Source organism: Schistocerca americana, chromosome 4 (assembly GCF_021461395.2).
Source record: "Schistocerca americana isolate TAMUIC-IGC-003095 chromosome 4, iqSchAmer2.1, whole genome shotgun sequence".
NCBI lineage: Eukaryota > Metazoa > Arthropoda > Insecta > Orthoptera > Acrididae > Schistocerca > Schistocerca americana.
This window is the reverse complement of record NC_060122.1, coordinates 275,341,491-275,357,576: the sequence shown is the minus strand read 5'-3', so window position 1 is coordinate 275,357,576 and position 16,086 is coordinate 275,341,491. Positions and strand designations below refer to the sequence as shown.

The 16,086-nt window shown below is 40.5% G+C and overlaps 1 protein-coding gene across 1 annotated transcript in view; it reads right to left on the bottom strand.

Moving 5' to 3' along the window:
* Positions 1 to 16,086, bottom strand: part of LOC124612754 (alpha/beta hydrolase domain-containing protein 17B) — a 181,730-nt gene that overhangs the window by 66,519 nt on the left and 99,125 nt on the right. Inside the window, exon 2 of the mRNA XM_047141146.1 lies at positions 7,923 to 8,742. Within this exon, the coding sequence (XP_046997102.1) occupies positions 7,923 to 8,569 (647 nt within the window). The 5' untranslated portion in view covers positions 8,570 to 8,742. The remainder of the gene's footprint in view (positions 1 to 7,922; positions 8,743 to 16,086) is intronic.

The window sequence follows — 16,086 nt, the reverse complement described above, 5'->3', positions numbered from 1 at the left end:
GGGAAGGAAAGGGATGCAAAAGTATGAAAAGGGAGGGAACAATTCCTGCCTGAAGGGACAGCTGCAGAACAGTGGCCAGAAGTACAGAGCGAAGCACACTTCACTCCATACTTCTGGCCACTGTTCTGCAGCTGTCTCTTCAGGCAGATGTTCGCCCTGGTAACATGCCCCCCCCCCCTCCCACTTTGATCAACCATTAACCCCACAGGTGCCACCCAGCTATGAAAAGGGCCACCTGGCATAGTGACTGTTGCCAGGAATTCCATTGCCCCTACAAGATGAGCAATCACACATGAAGCAGTGACAGCTCAGGTACTGGACGTGTGATCTCTGTGTTGTCAGAGGGCTCAGCCAGATGCAGACATAACAGTCCCAACACAGGCACTGGCTACACACGCTGGTGACCTAATGTGTGAGGGGGGGAGGGGCTATGGCAGGGAAGGAAATGGGAGAGGAAAAAGCCTCACATCAGAGATGCTAGGGAGGTTCTTCCCCAATGGGGAGGGAGGGAGGAGAGAAGGGGAGAGTGGAAACTGAGACACAAGACCAAATAGGAATAGCAGAACCGAGGTAATAGTTGGGTCATACTAAAGGAAACACAGAGAGGAAGGATGGGGGGTGGGGGACAGGAAGGGGAGGAGCTAAGGTGGGAAGGAGTGCATATAGGCAGTGAATTGCAGCCTGGAAGAGAAGAAAGGCTGCAATATCTCAGGGCCCCACACTTGCCACACAGGTAGCCACAAAAGAGTTTGGGGGCGGGGGTGTTTCATGAACATCTGACAGACTTTAAAAACATCCATGATAAATATCATGGCACATTTCCAGCAGCATCACAGCAACTTTATTAATCAAAGTGCCTGTCCATATCAAATATGCCATGGGCAGTAATGAAGCAGCCATTTTAACACTGCTCAATTTCAGCAGTGTTTTGATTTCTGTCAATTTTAATATAGTACTTAATGACATGAAATGGCTGAATTTCTTTAATAGTTCAATAATGTGGTTTGACAGCTCCCTTAAGAATATACATCAACAAGTCATCTGTGGGTCGGAGAAGTTATTATGTAAGCATTCTCTCAAAAGCCCACACAGTTCAGTCCTCAGTTGACTGCTTTTCTCGCTGTGACATTTCAACTGGACTACGTTCTTGTGGCTACCACATATATGCTAATGATGTTCAGTTATATGTATGCACAAGTCCTAAGTAGCTATAAATGACAACCATTGTTCAGTACCAGAATGGGCAGAAAACATGGATCTTAAATTTGACGCTAAAAGGCCACATTTTATCCTTGTAACCCACTGAACACTTTCGTAAAATTCCTCCTGTATTCCCTAATAGTATCTGACTGCTTTATCAGATAGCAGTACAAGATCTCAGCATAATCTTGGACAGGAATTTAAACTGGAATGAACAAAGTATTACACCATGTAAAAAAATCTCGACTACATGCCTCCCAAAAAATTAAAAAAGAACTGCACCGCCCTCCCCCCCTCCCCCCAAAGTATAATCTTTAGTCCTGTTGCATCTCTACTATTTTGATTTAGTTCAGCACGTCACAAACAGTGATATGTCTATACAATTCGAGGTAGCCATGAATGCTTGTGTAAGACGTGTGTGTAATAATCGGTTGTTTGATCATGTCAGTCCTTCCTATGCTTGGTTACAGTTGATGAAACTGGATATGCAATGTGATTTACACTTTCTCTTGACCCTTCTTCATTGGGGTCTTAGTCAATGGTGTCCTCAACATGTTTTCTCACATTTGAAATACCAACCAGCATCATGATTCCATAACAGCAATACTAGATCTGATACATCCAGCATCTTGGCTGTACTTACGCATAAAACAAAATCTTTCTCCATCATTCCTTTCGTTTCAGTTATATGACTGGTGAAACACACTACCTAGTAACCAGAGTCTTACTCAAAACTATTGTGCATTCAAAAGGAGGTTGAATCTCTAGCTATTATGTTGTAGGCTCCTGTAGGAATAACTCAGTCATTGTCCTTCTATTCAACACTGAACAAATACTTCTATCACAGTGGCAAAACAATCCACACTTTTCCCCATTGCCAACTGTTTGTGTTTTATTTCCTCCATCTCATCTTCTACCTTACCCTATTATTTCTTGGTCTTTTATAAACCAATCAAATCTTTCCTTTTATGATGTTGCCATATATTTATGTTAGATATTACAAATGTAAAAAGAAATAACTTGACACATTGTTAACTAGACTGCCATTTGTGAAATATATTTCAATTAATAATAGACTAGGGGGCTTTCAATAAGTAACACGACAATTTTTTTCTCAGTCAATTGCGTTTGGGAAAAAAATGCAGAATTTAATTTGTTGTTGGATATTGTGGAATATTCCCACTTCAACCCCCACAGCCTCAAAGTTTTGACAGGTGGTATGCTAAATGTAACCTTCAAAATTACACCTTTAATGGAGGTGCGTTACAAGCAGGAAGCCGTCACCAAGTTTCTTTTGGCAGTAAACCAGAGCATTGCAAAGATTCGTAGCTGCTAGCAGAATATCTGTGGAGACTTGAAAATGAACAAAAGCAAGCGAGTCAATGGGCAAGGCACCTGTCTTCACCACAACAAGGTTGTGCAAATCTGATCAATATACCGTGGGCTGGCCGGCTGCAATGTTGGAATGCCAGGACGCACTCATTGAGCATGATTGGCAGATCACACTCAAACACCCCACTGCTCAACTGGATGTCGCTGTTGTTAGTGCTGAGACACTCATCCACCAATTGGGGTACTCAAGAGGTGTGTGCTCACTGGGATCCACCCTACAGCCTGGATCTCGCACTTCCGACTTCCATCTGTTCAGCCCAATGAAGGACGTACTCAGCAGGAACCAGTACATGGATGATAGGGGGTTTACTGATGCAGCAAGATGTTGGCTCCAATGTCGACCAGTACAGTGGTACCATGTGGGCATACAGGCCCTCCTATTAAGGTGTCATAAGGCCGTTGCATTGAATGGATATTATGTTGAAAAATAGGGTTTTGTACCCAAAAGAATGGGGAATAATGCGGTGTATCGGAGTCTTGAATAAAACCAACCTGCTTTCAGAAAAAAGTGTTGCATTACTTATTGAATGCCCCTTGCATATAATTTACTGGCCAGGTAATATGTATATTGTAATGATTACTATATGCATTATCATTATTATTCCTATTATTATTATTATTATTAGTATTATTATTAACTGCTCATGTACTACAAATATTGCACGCCATCTCACTATGGATATCCGGTTAGATGGAAGAGAGGGCTGAAGGCCCTAATCTTGCAAGGTGAAATAAATAAATTAGCTTCTGTTTGTAACTCCATCAGTCAGAAGGAAAGCTAAAACAGAACCTGAAGGAAAACAGGGATAAATGAAAAATAAATTAGCGTAAACCTTATCACCTAACTACAATGAAGGAAAGTGTCAGAAAGTATGCAGATGTATGTTTTGAAATACCTTCTTGCTGCCAATGACAAAGTTATTTTGATGGCCAAATTTTTTATTCTGATGACCTCTAACATTGCTCAGACTGTTGTGTTTCAGATCCATTTTGTTAGGGAAAGGAAGGTACATTTCAAGTTTAACATCCTTGTTGATGTCATAGTAATTGCAAACTCGGCTGGAATGTGAGAAGGTGGTACTCAGGGCCACTTTAAGAAATGATTGAGGTATTTGTCTACGGCAATTACACAAATGCACAAACAGTCAGACAATGATTTTAATGTCACTCTTTCTGAATACAATTGAAATGTCAAGAACTATGCCACCTCACCTTGTTTTAATTTTGAGATATCAGTTCTGGATGAATTCTTGTTATTTTGGCAACTGCTACAACACCATTATTCTACACCTGTTTCTGGCTTTGTTCTCTATATCTTAAACGACTACCTCTAGCTCTGAAAGATAGGCAAGATTGGTATATTGCAGTCAACCGAATGACAATTCTCCAGATTTTATACGAGTTTTCAACCATCGTGCTTCCAAATGCAGACCCTGTGTGCTAACCATTGCGCCACCTTGCTTGGTAACAGTAACAGGTAGCCTAACTAACATGGACTTGCATTGCAGAAAAGAAAAAAGTGTGATAAATGGGTACAGTTGTTTCGTCAAACATTTAGCAGGGGTTCAGCTTACATAATTCAGAAGTGGTCTGGTAAGTCATCTCATCATTTATTTGGAAGAGAGAAGAAAGAATGACTCATTATCAAATAAAAAATATGAAACTAGATCAGATTTAACAACTGCCCTACTCAAATTGTCTTAAATGAATTTCAACAATGATACAAATGTGTTGCAGCACACCTGTTACACAAGAAAAACCTTTTGCATACAAAAAGCTTCATTAAGCATGCCTAGTCATACAAACGATGTGAAATATGGAGTTCACCAATGCGAAATAACAACAACAATATAAAAACATGTCATGCTAAAGGCACACGTGGAAAAAAAAAAACAGACACAGCTAGCAAAGAAACAGATCCATTACGAGCATCACCAAAGCATAGTCCTACAGTTTGATAGCATTCCTGGCACCAAAATGGTGCCATTTTCTGATTAAAATTTGATTTCAGTGTGCTATGTAGTAAAAATTCAGTACACAGATAAAAGATAAATATACGGGTTATCTTAACAACAGAAAGCTAAGGGTAACATTTACAATAATACAAGACAAATGAAACTGAATTCAGTGTGCAAAAACATTAAATATGGTGAGCCACAAGGTTTGATGCTTGGCCTGCTTCTATTCTGATTTACCCAGGACATTGGGAGGCTATAGTTGTAAAAAAAATATCTCAATAGCATTTATTTCATGAAACTGTTGTTATTGTTTTCAGTCAACAGACAAACACTGACTGACTGACAGACAGTGCCCACAACATTAACATTACATGGAATTGTCGGAAAAAAGCCAGTCAATTATTTACACAACGGAGATCTGAATGCACATTAAAGTATGATTACACGTGCACATTAAAGTACCAGTACCACAGCTGAAGACAAGCAAAACACAAAAGCTCCCAGCATTAAAAGGAAATACATCACAGCAGTTACTAAGATGAGTTTCTACCAGCCACAGATAGTGTAAGCAAGCTTGTATTTGACACACTGCAAAGTATTCAGAATTGAAGTTTCTACAAGTAATTATACTTTGTTACTGACTAACTGAGCAAAGCTTTCACTATTTTGCTCGTCTAATTACTTCTACAACTGCACACTACCAACGTGAAGGCGCAAATCAAGAAGGGGAAAAGGAAATATTTGATACTAGATATTGACTTTCACAAGTGATGTAGGAAACGTGCGACAAATGTAAACAACACGGAGACTACAGATTGATACCAATGATGGATTTTCTCAAATGAGTTATGCTACAAATTGGCCTACCATCACATCCAGGTTGTTTTGATTTCACATTTGTTGGCTTTACCAACTCACAGCCAAACTATCACCTTCCAATGCAACCTAGACCTTGGGTTAAGTTAAAGATCAGTGTCAGTGGAAACAAGTTTTTCTATTTAACATACACTAGTTTCAGAAACTAGTAACTAAACTGTGAACTTATTCACCAAAGGTGACTTGGCACAGATGATAGCTACTGGCACATTTTGTGATTTACAAACACAAATGTCACATGATAGTATTTGCAACTGTATGTATACAAATATTTTACGAACATTTTCTAAAAATTTTGTACATATTAAAATATTTTATGATTTTTTAAATTCAAGTGGTTACCTTAGCATTATTGTTTGACAATGTGAGAAAAGGGATGAGCAAGTGTGCTATTCTATTATGGAACTGTACTTTTTACTGAACTTAAACCTGTACCGCCAATAATTTCATGAGGAACAAGGGCACTTCAAGAACCTAAATCACCTTATTGACTGAACACATTACAATACTGGTACTTATTTCTGTGTGTACAAAAATGACTTGGCAAAGCATACCTTATTACTTGATGCAGCATGTTTTCAGCAAGATAATTTTAAGTCTTAACTAATTATGAGGTTAATAACTCACTGCATTTAATTACCCGCCCATCATAAGACATAAGATACACTTTTGAGGTAAAGTACTTTTTGTTGATTTATCCAGTTTTTATCTATAAGCAAACTTGCAGCACGAATTGCACACAATTTGTGCAAGCCTAAAACTGAAATTAACAGATCACTACATGGAACTCCCTATCATGACCTGGAATCTTAACTCTCTGAACAGAAGGTGTCATTGCAACTATTCACATATGTAGCCCCTTTGAAATAGTGGTCATCTCTGTGGGCAACAAAATAATTTTCTTTAGTTTACAATTCAAAGGCAGTAGTTCTCTAAGCCAAACACACATCACTGTTGACAAAAGTTTTAATAGATGGCAGGAGAAACACTACACTGCCCTTCTGTCATATTTTTACATGAGCTGATACTTTATACACACATACTTTTATTTTTGAATGTCATTTATCTATTGGAAAGTAATTATTTGTATTCATATGCTGGCCATCTATAATTCTAGTAAGAATGTATATTTTATTTTATTATTGAAATAGAAGTTTTATACTTCACAAACTACTTCCTGTATAGTTAGTGGCATTAACCATCATTCTTATATTGCATCCAGTATCACTCAAAAAGAATAATGGAAGAAGAATGTTTCTGAATATTAGGTGATGAAATTCCTTCTGGTGTCAACAGTACGGATTGAGTTACTTTCTTGTGCGTGAATCATTTGCATGATTAATCATAAGTATGTGGAACAAGTCATTTTACATTCACAACATGAATTAATTTGTAAATATGGCTACATGTTGAAAATTTATGTATGTCTCTGTGCGTGTTTTTTGTATATACAGACTTGAGTTAGTAATTCCTTCCCACTACAATCTACAAGTAATAGCAGAATTATTATATGGAATAGAAGCAGTTTTCAAGGAAAAGCTTTTTCAGTTTGTTTTCAAATTTTACTTCGCTGAGACAGTGATGCAAATAAATGATAACACGACATTCACTACCAGTAGCACGAAGTCTAGCCTTGTTTACAGCTGTGCACTACTGGGATGTGGCTAACTGTGGTGATCATCATTTCATGCAATTTTTCTGTTATTGTTTGGATGAACTTTACAAATCTATAATAGAACACATGTCAAAACAACACCTAAACTGAATTTGAAATACATGAGTTACTGTTGACGTCCCTGCAGATGGAATTTTGGAGGTTTTTAACTGCCCCTTCAAGAGTAAACAGTGATATCCTGTAACATTTGGCATACTAAACCAGCATATTGTTAAATATGACACTATTAAAAATTAAAAGATTATGCATAAGTTTAGCAAATACTATTGGATTTAATACACTGGACACTGAATTTGCTGCTGAATTTAATATCTTTGCGAAATCTGATAATAATCTGGGTGTATGATAAAGTACATATTTAAGAGGAACCACAAAAGCAAAGCAACTCATTTAACTACTCTGAACGGCACACTAAGCTTATCCTCTAAAACTACAATTAATATGTCTAACAAATAAATGAAGCTGCACTGAAACGTTCACAACAGACGAAGAAAACTTATCAAAACAAAGATCTGATTCATGACACGGAAAAATGAGATGTATTATTTGTTGATAACACCTAAACAACAAAAACAGATTATCAGAACACTTTAGTGTAAACACTCGTTCATTGAAATCTCTGTCTTTTATAAAAAATCAGAACACTTCTTCTGCTGATGGAACCATTTGCAACTAAAGAAATAATTCTACATATCTTATACTTACAAGAACTGTGGCACAAATCTGGAAAGTCAACCACATTTCTCTCTCTGCCCTGGAATGATGTTTCGCTTTAACTTCATGTAATACGCTATAGCTTGTAGAAAATAAACAGTAATCACCTAGGAAAGGCGTCAAAAAACCACGTCCTCTTGGTATTGGGGAATGCGACTCTCATTCCAGACATAAGCGGTGAATGGAGAATGACAGCTCCCACTTCATAACGCGATGCCAGGTCCACTGTTGGCACAGTCCCAATACTCTGGCCATATAATATAATATTTTCGGGTGATATACCATACCTAGTTCGTAAAGCGTGCCATGCTGCATCTATATCTGCATACAGATTCTTTTCCGATGGCTTTCCAGTACTGACCCCGTAGCCTGAGTAATCATAACTAAATATATTACAGTTTATCCGTGAACCTAACCCTAGATAGAAACTGCTCATTTGTCCTAAGTCTACGGCATTACCGTGTGAAAACAATATTGTAAACCGAGCTGTTGTACTACACCTCACAAACAAACAGGCTATTCGATTTCCTCGGGAAGTTCTTGTGAAAAAACCTTCAATATTTTCCTTTTCTCTCTCGGAGTATTGCCACTCGGCTCTTTCTGTCAAATTCAAACTAAATTTCGAACCCGTTTCATCCGCTTGAAAGTTGTAGGTAGGTTCTGGTGGCAAGAATGCCAGTTTGGCAGCAATCCTCGTTGGGCAAGGAGGACAACAAAACAAACAACACAGCTCACTGAGACTTAAGCCGTTCATTTTCTTGCAGGCAGCACTGGTGATAAAAACTTCGTAAATTAGACACAGTTCGGAGATATCTCCAATTCAATTTTCAATGCACTTCACTTCGTATTGACTCATCTTCCGTTTTAGACAGCCATACCAGATTTTCAGACTACACACAGCCTTCTTTGTGATGGATTCGCCATTGCCTGGAAAGAAAACAATCGAAATACACGATTAATAAAATAAGGTCTTTGGGTTTCACAGATACACACATGCCACTTTTAATTGCTTATGAAATATCATGCCTTTTACTAATGAAACTACTTCAATCATTTAGTTTTTGAAACGTCAAACTGTGAATATAAAAGCATTATCAAGATTTTTGATTTAGTGCATAGCGCTATAGGCACCGATACTTAATCTACATAATTGTATATGGTAAAAATTGAAGAATTGCGCCGTCTCGTGGAAGAGAGATAATCCAGTGCGACGTGGTAGCTGGAAGCTTTCAAAAACCATTGTGAAATTCAATTTAATGCTTTTATTTTCATATTTATAAATTCACTCTAGAATGGCTAAAGAAATGTATAACTACGACAAACCTTGTATAAATTTTATTAGGATGGACAGGAAACATAGTGACTGAGCATTTAGAAATGCATAACATTCCTTACACCTCGATAAATCATCTAAGTAATATTTAAGAGAAAATTGCAAAAGCTCTTCAGGAAAAGTGTCGCATGTAAGGTTGAGGTTACCAAAAGCCATATATTTCAATTAAGTATAGAGTTCCTTTGATAATTTGCGAATTTCATCAACCACAACTGTTACATTCAGAATTTTTCAATGATCCTTCCTATAGTTTATTTTTTAAACTTTCTTACGCTAAGGCAATTCTAAAGCAATGTCTACATCAGGCTTTTCACTACATTTTAGTGGGGTATTGTCTTATATAATTTGTCTCTTAAGTTTATCTTCAGAGCGAATGTTTTCTCCTTGACTTATGCATAGCTACTAATTAGAATAGCAGTTTTCCTTTCCTCTCATACACAATATTAGTTAAATCAATAAAACTCATTACTGTCATTTGCCTTCGATTGTTCGTCTTTCGAGCAGTAAAGTATTTGCTCACCTCTTTCATTATTCCCACAGATCATGAGTTAAACAGTGTTACTGATAAGCTAAATCTTGTTCTTGCTGTGCTTCCAAACTTCCTTACCATAATTTACCCATCAGACTCTTACACAATTTTAGACTTCTTCCTTTAGAGCCCATTGAGAACAGACAACATTTCCAATTTGTGTTAACTGTAGTTTGTTCTCTTGTATACACATCTGCCAATTTAGTTTTGTTGTAAACTCGCATATAAGATCATGATACTACTTGTTTACTGGTAAGTTTATGCGTAATATGGATACAAGCTTTCTATTGTCCTTGTGTGTTCTAGACATTAACCAATACATCACAAAAGGTTTTGAATACAGACACATACTTCATTGCACAAGTTTGAAGTGTTCCAAGTGTTTGAATGATGTATATAAATTATAGTTGGCAAAATTCTTCAATAAGACATTTAATTACCTCCTGACAATGTATATATTTTTTGTTGATATTAGGTGGGAAAGTAGCTAATAAACTGTGCAAGTTCACACATTTTTCGATGATGATTTATCAGCCTCAGTTCAGAATTTTATGCCATAACAACCTTAAACTAGCTTACTCAATATATGATACATACAAGGGGCAGTTATAAAATTACAATTATTATCTCGAAAAATTATGCTGTGACCATAGAACTTGGTGATGCCGTTAGTCCTTCTCTGCAGACTCACTGGTCCTAGCATATTCCGGTTTCAGGAAACACTCCAGCTCGAAAATCACTTACCTACTCATCATTATGGAACAACCTGCATACAATGTTTTCTTCATCAAAGGAAAGAGGAAGAAATAACTGAGTCTATATCAGGAAACTATGGCGGATGAGGAAAAACTGGTAGCCCAGCAACGTGTGTGACTGATTCCAGTGCAGAATCGGCTGTAGAACTGTTGTGCGAAAATAACAGTTCTTTCCTGAGTATGGTCATGCCTTTGCCTGCCTCAGTGGGGGTGAATCCACATGCTTCTATGGCTTGCTTTGCTCCTTTGTCTCAGGGTTATAGTGACACGCCCACCACTCATCAGTGTTGGTTAGCTAGCTAAAGAAATAATCTGGACTGGGCTGACATAACTGTAACATTTCTACCACTGTTTCAGTTTGGCAGGTTTTTGAGTGGATATTAGAAGTGCAAAGCCAGTAAGTGGTGATCTTTGTCATGTTCAAAATGTTGTGAAAGGTACTTAAAACTGATTCATGACTAACTTTCACTTTTTCCACTGTTGTCTCTATTGTGATATGCCAGTCTTTGTGCACCATGTCTTTCACTTCTTTCGTGATTCCTAGTTGTTCACAGAGAGATGGTCTGTGACTTTGTTCATCATTTAGACTTAACTGATCACAGCAGAAGCACCTGCACCATCTAACCACTTATAGTGTTTCAACATTGGGGTCATGCCACTCTCATGATATATGGTGAAGTAAGTTACATAGTTTATTTCAATGTATGCCACCTAGTTTTATTATATCAAATATTCGTTGCAAAACTCTACAAAATGTTTATATTTTCAATATTTGTTTCATGTTAGAACGTATAAGCCCTCGGTCACAAATATTAAGTCAAAATTGACCAGGTTTCGAAGCTACTATGAGCGTCGTCTTCAGAATTAAACTAGCTGTTCTAAAACATAATAGGTATATAAGACAATAATAAACTAAAGTGTGCACTGACTGGAAAGAGATGCAGTACTTATACAAGTCACATTCTAAAAAATCTAAGCCAGAAAGGCGACGTCATGAAAAGTTGTAAATAAGATAAGATGGCGAGCCGCTAAGGGCTGCTCGTACCTGAGTGAACATGGGTTGCAACAAAATTGCTGTTAGTTTTTTTGCAACCTGTTTTCACTCAGGTACGAGCACAGTTTTGTTGCAACCCATGTTCACTCAGGTACGAGCAGCCCTTAGCAGCTCGCCATCTTATCTTATTTGCAACTTTTCAGACGTCGCCTTTCTGGCTTAGGTTTCTTAGAATGTGACTTGTAAGTACTGCATCTCTTTCCAGTCAGTACACACTTTAGTTTATGAATGTCTTATATACCTATTATGTTTTAGAACAGCTAGTTTAATTCTGAAGACTACGCTCATAGTAGCGTCAAAACCTGGTCAGTTTTGACTTAATACTTGTGACCGTGGGCTTATATGTTCTAATATAATTCTGACACGGTTACTGAACCTCAGCAGCTATGTTCAAAGTTTTATTTGTTTCATGTTCGACATTGAGTCTTGGCATCAGTGAACGGATCTTCTGAGGCAGTTTGCAGATTTTGAGGTGCTGGAGAAGACTAAAGCCAACCTGACAGCCATTTCTCGCAAGAAGATGGACTTCGATGTGTTAAGATGCCAGAATAGTTCTTAAAACTGAAAAAAGAAAAATGTCAGATAAGTGTTGATGTCACGGGCGCGCCCGGAATTCAGAGAAGCTCTGATCAGAGCGAAGGGTGTGGCGGATCGCCCTCCGCCCGAGCCTACTCTGTCGACGGCCCCATCCAGCTCCCATTTACGACGACTGGAGATGCTGGTGTGGCAAAAAGCCATTCAGAGGAGCTTGCTCACCCGACAGCCCTGTCTGCCCACTGCCTAGAACGACCCTGCCACCATCCATGGACTTCGACATGGACGACGATTCTGGCAAAGACTATATTATAGTTTATGATGCACCTTTCATGTCGCTCCCGGCCGAGGAGAGGGTGCACAGGAAGACGGTCAGCGTGCTGCAGCGCGTAGATGGCGAGAGGCGCAAACGGTCTATCTCCTCCGCACCAACCAGCGCCAAAAAGGTGCCCAAGAAGAAGAGGCAGCTTGCTGTCTCTATCGTCGGCGGCAAAAGATAACCTGGAATACCGTCACGTCTCAGCATTTAGCTCGACCCAGGACGACGCCTTCCCCACCACGCACATCGACTGCCAACCACTATGGTGCGCTTGAAGATGAGGAGATGTCAGCGCAGCCAACACACAAGCAGACGGAGCCTACGACTGCTTGCCCAAGCTGACCACTCAGAAGAAGAAGACGCGACCACCTCCCGATCGGACTTTACCACCGCTCAGTCGCAGCGACGGCTGCCCCCCATAGTCTTTGAGGTGGCAAAAGACTATAAAGGTTTCCTGTAGCTCGTAACACAGTGAATGACTGCACACTTCACAGTGCGAGCTGCAGCAGGAAACCTTGTGCGATTGCAAGTCGCCAACACGGAAGATTTTATAAATGTGACAAACGAGGCGTCTAACTGGGGCATGCACTGGTACACGCATGGCGCCGTCTCCGAGAAGTTGCTGAAAATCGTCGTGAAAGGCTTCACCAAGGCGGCGGATCCAGAACATCTACGAGATGAGCTGGTGCAGCTTGACTTTGGCTTGTGAAACGTAACATGCAACAAGTCGCACATCACCTGCAAGGAGTTGCTTTCTTTTGGTTACTGCCACCGACACCCCAGAGAATAGACGGCTTTACCAGCTGAGACAGGTGGTCGACACCACGGTCACCGAGGAGAATTTAAAACAGAAGAGGGGCACGGTGCAGTTTTTCTGCTGCCACGAGATGGGCCATGTGGCTCGCCACTGCTCCCCCAAGGCTTGTGTGAAGTGTTCAGGGGCCCATGCCAGTAGCAACTGCCCGCTACCGAGGACAGACACACCCAAGTGTGGCAGCCCATACGTGGCGAGTTACAGGGGCTGCGAAGTCATCAAGGCCACAGTTGCCTACCAACATGGACAACACACAGAGAAGACTGCCGACCGCTCCCTCCGCCATCCGTATCCTGACGCACAGGCGGCGAGGAGGCTGGTAAACACACAGGCGACGCCGGCAGTCGATGCTGCCACCACCGCCTCCATGCTCCATGGAAGGGGGTAGCAGAGGACGACGCGTTTGACCCGGGAAACGTGCTCAAAAGGACACACCAGAAGCCCTATGTGCTGATTCCCTCAGGTGGGGGGGGGGGGGGGGGGGGGAACGCACAAAGAAGACACCACTTCGTTGGGAAGCGGGAGAAGTGAAACACTGGAGCCGCCGCCTGTAACCCAGCTGCACCCAGCCAAAGCACACCAACTGCTGTGCAAGAAGGGGAGCTGTTTGCAGTCGTCTCTACACTCCCTGCAGTAATGGAAAAGGTCTCGCACCTGAAGGAAATGCTGCAGAGAGTTGCTGAGGCAGTGCTGACCGCCATGCCGACGCCTGCCCAGTAGGCAAAGTAGGTACAGCCTATTAGGACTCTTCCTGCCCAGGGTCGGTGAGCCTCTGATGAAGCCCGTCTCATTCGTTCGTTTTTCTCTCTTGCAAGTCACATAGTAATGGAGGAGATATATCAGTGTATGCCAGCCAGAATAGTGGGACCAAATATACAAGAGATAACACCCGAAAAGTCGACCCCATATGTCAGGAGATAATAGATAATGTCAAAGAAGAGGGTTATCGATCGTTGGCACAAGGCTCCACCACTATTCGAACGCACCATGAAGAATGGATCCAGCCAACTCCAACTTTAACCATCAAACCACAACCCAGTATCCAATTACAGCAGGTACAATCAATTCATCTGCCTAATACAACACTCTACAGAAAGACAGACTTTGGAGGGCAGAGAACAACGCTCTGGTATGTTTTCATTGTGAGCACCTTGGACATGTTGTATGTTACTGCAGAGCCAGAAGAAGTGTGTTTGATGACTATTACACCTTTCCATGCCAGTCGACTTCAGACGATTACAGCCGACCTGTGGGATGAAACTCGTCATCATAACCTGAATGAGGTCACTCTCCACCTCTCCATAGGCATTTCCCATCATCATACAGAAGTAGCAGTCACTCCCCTAGGAAAACAAAGTGAGGCGACCAAGTATGCAGACGAGGACGCCATGGATGAAAATTCTCTTGGATGAGTCACCAAGATGTCACGAAACCTCAGGCCAGCCAACAAGAACATGTTTTGCAAGAATAACCATCAATGAGACAAGGCAGCATTTCGAATTTGTCGATTCAGCAGAAAGCACTCATATTGTTTATCTTGGATGGCAAACAGTTATTGACTATGGAGAATCAGAATCCTGACTGATAAAGTTATTCCAACAAGCACATATAACAAAGATTGCCTTGGGCGATTGTTTGCCATTGAAGACTTTATCCTGCCATTATCAATAACATGAGCTCCAGCTGCCAGTCGATATGCTCAGTTAAGCTCTGATACTTTTGTTTATTGTGGATAGCTACTCAGGCTCACAAAGAAATCTACATTTTATCAGTGCTCAATAAGCACTGTAGGTGGTCAAGGAGAATTTTGGATCACTAATTGTCATGAGTTTCCACAACTCATCCCTAAAGATGAGCCCATGGGAACTGCCAAACCAGTCCAGGAAGGGCAGTTCAGTGTCATCGTGAGAATTGTGCTCCACTATCATAACAGACAGTGCAGGGGAGGTAGCTACTATCAAACTGCTAAGAGGATACTTTCAAATCAGGAGTGGTGAAAAGACATGTCAAGTGCCCCAAGGGCAAACACCATACCAATTATCCAGCACTTGTAAAGGGTGTTGCCTGGTGAATGACAGATAACCCACGAGGAACTGGTGAAAAAGCTGCAAGACGAGATCACTGAACTTTCAAAGAGTTCTTGGCCCTTCCCTGTGGTTCCTGTGAGGAATAAGGATGGAACATGACGTTTCTGTGTCAACTAACAATGACTGAAAACCGTCACGAAGAAAGATATCTATCCATTGTCATGTATTGATGACACCCCAGACTGCCTACAAGGAGAAAAGTATTTCTCAACTCTGGACATGTAACCAGGCTACAGGCAAACAGAGGTTAATGGGGCTGTCTAGGAAAAGTTGGTGTTCGTAACTACTGACGACTGCTATAGGTTTAATGTTATGTATTTTGGACTTTGTGATGATGTAGCTGCCTGCTATCATATGACAGACATCCTGCTTTGGCACCTTAAATGGACAACTGGTCTTTGCTGTCTGGACGATTTTGTCGTTTTTTCAAAGCCATTTGAAGTATATCTAAGCCACCTGACAACCATGTCAATGTGTCTTCAGACTGCAGGACTCCGCCTGAATCCGAAAAAATGTCTTTTCATCACCCAAAAAATAAAAATCCTGGGGCACCTAGTGGATGACGATGGAGTTCATCCTGATTAGAGGAAATAGGAGAAGTCATAAGTTTTCTGACTCCTCAGCACATTTGCGGTGCGTGAAGTTTTCTTGGAAGTACTCTTACTGTCTCTTATTCATAAAGGACCTATGTACCAAGGCATGTACATTACAAGAATAAATGCAGGGAGATGTCAATTTTACCTGGAATGATGCACAAGGAAGATCTTTCCTTGTCCTTAAGGAGGTTCTGACATCTTCTGCAGCTCTAGGATTTTATGATGAGAAACATGAGACAGAACTTCAAAC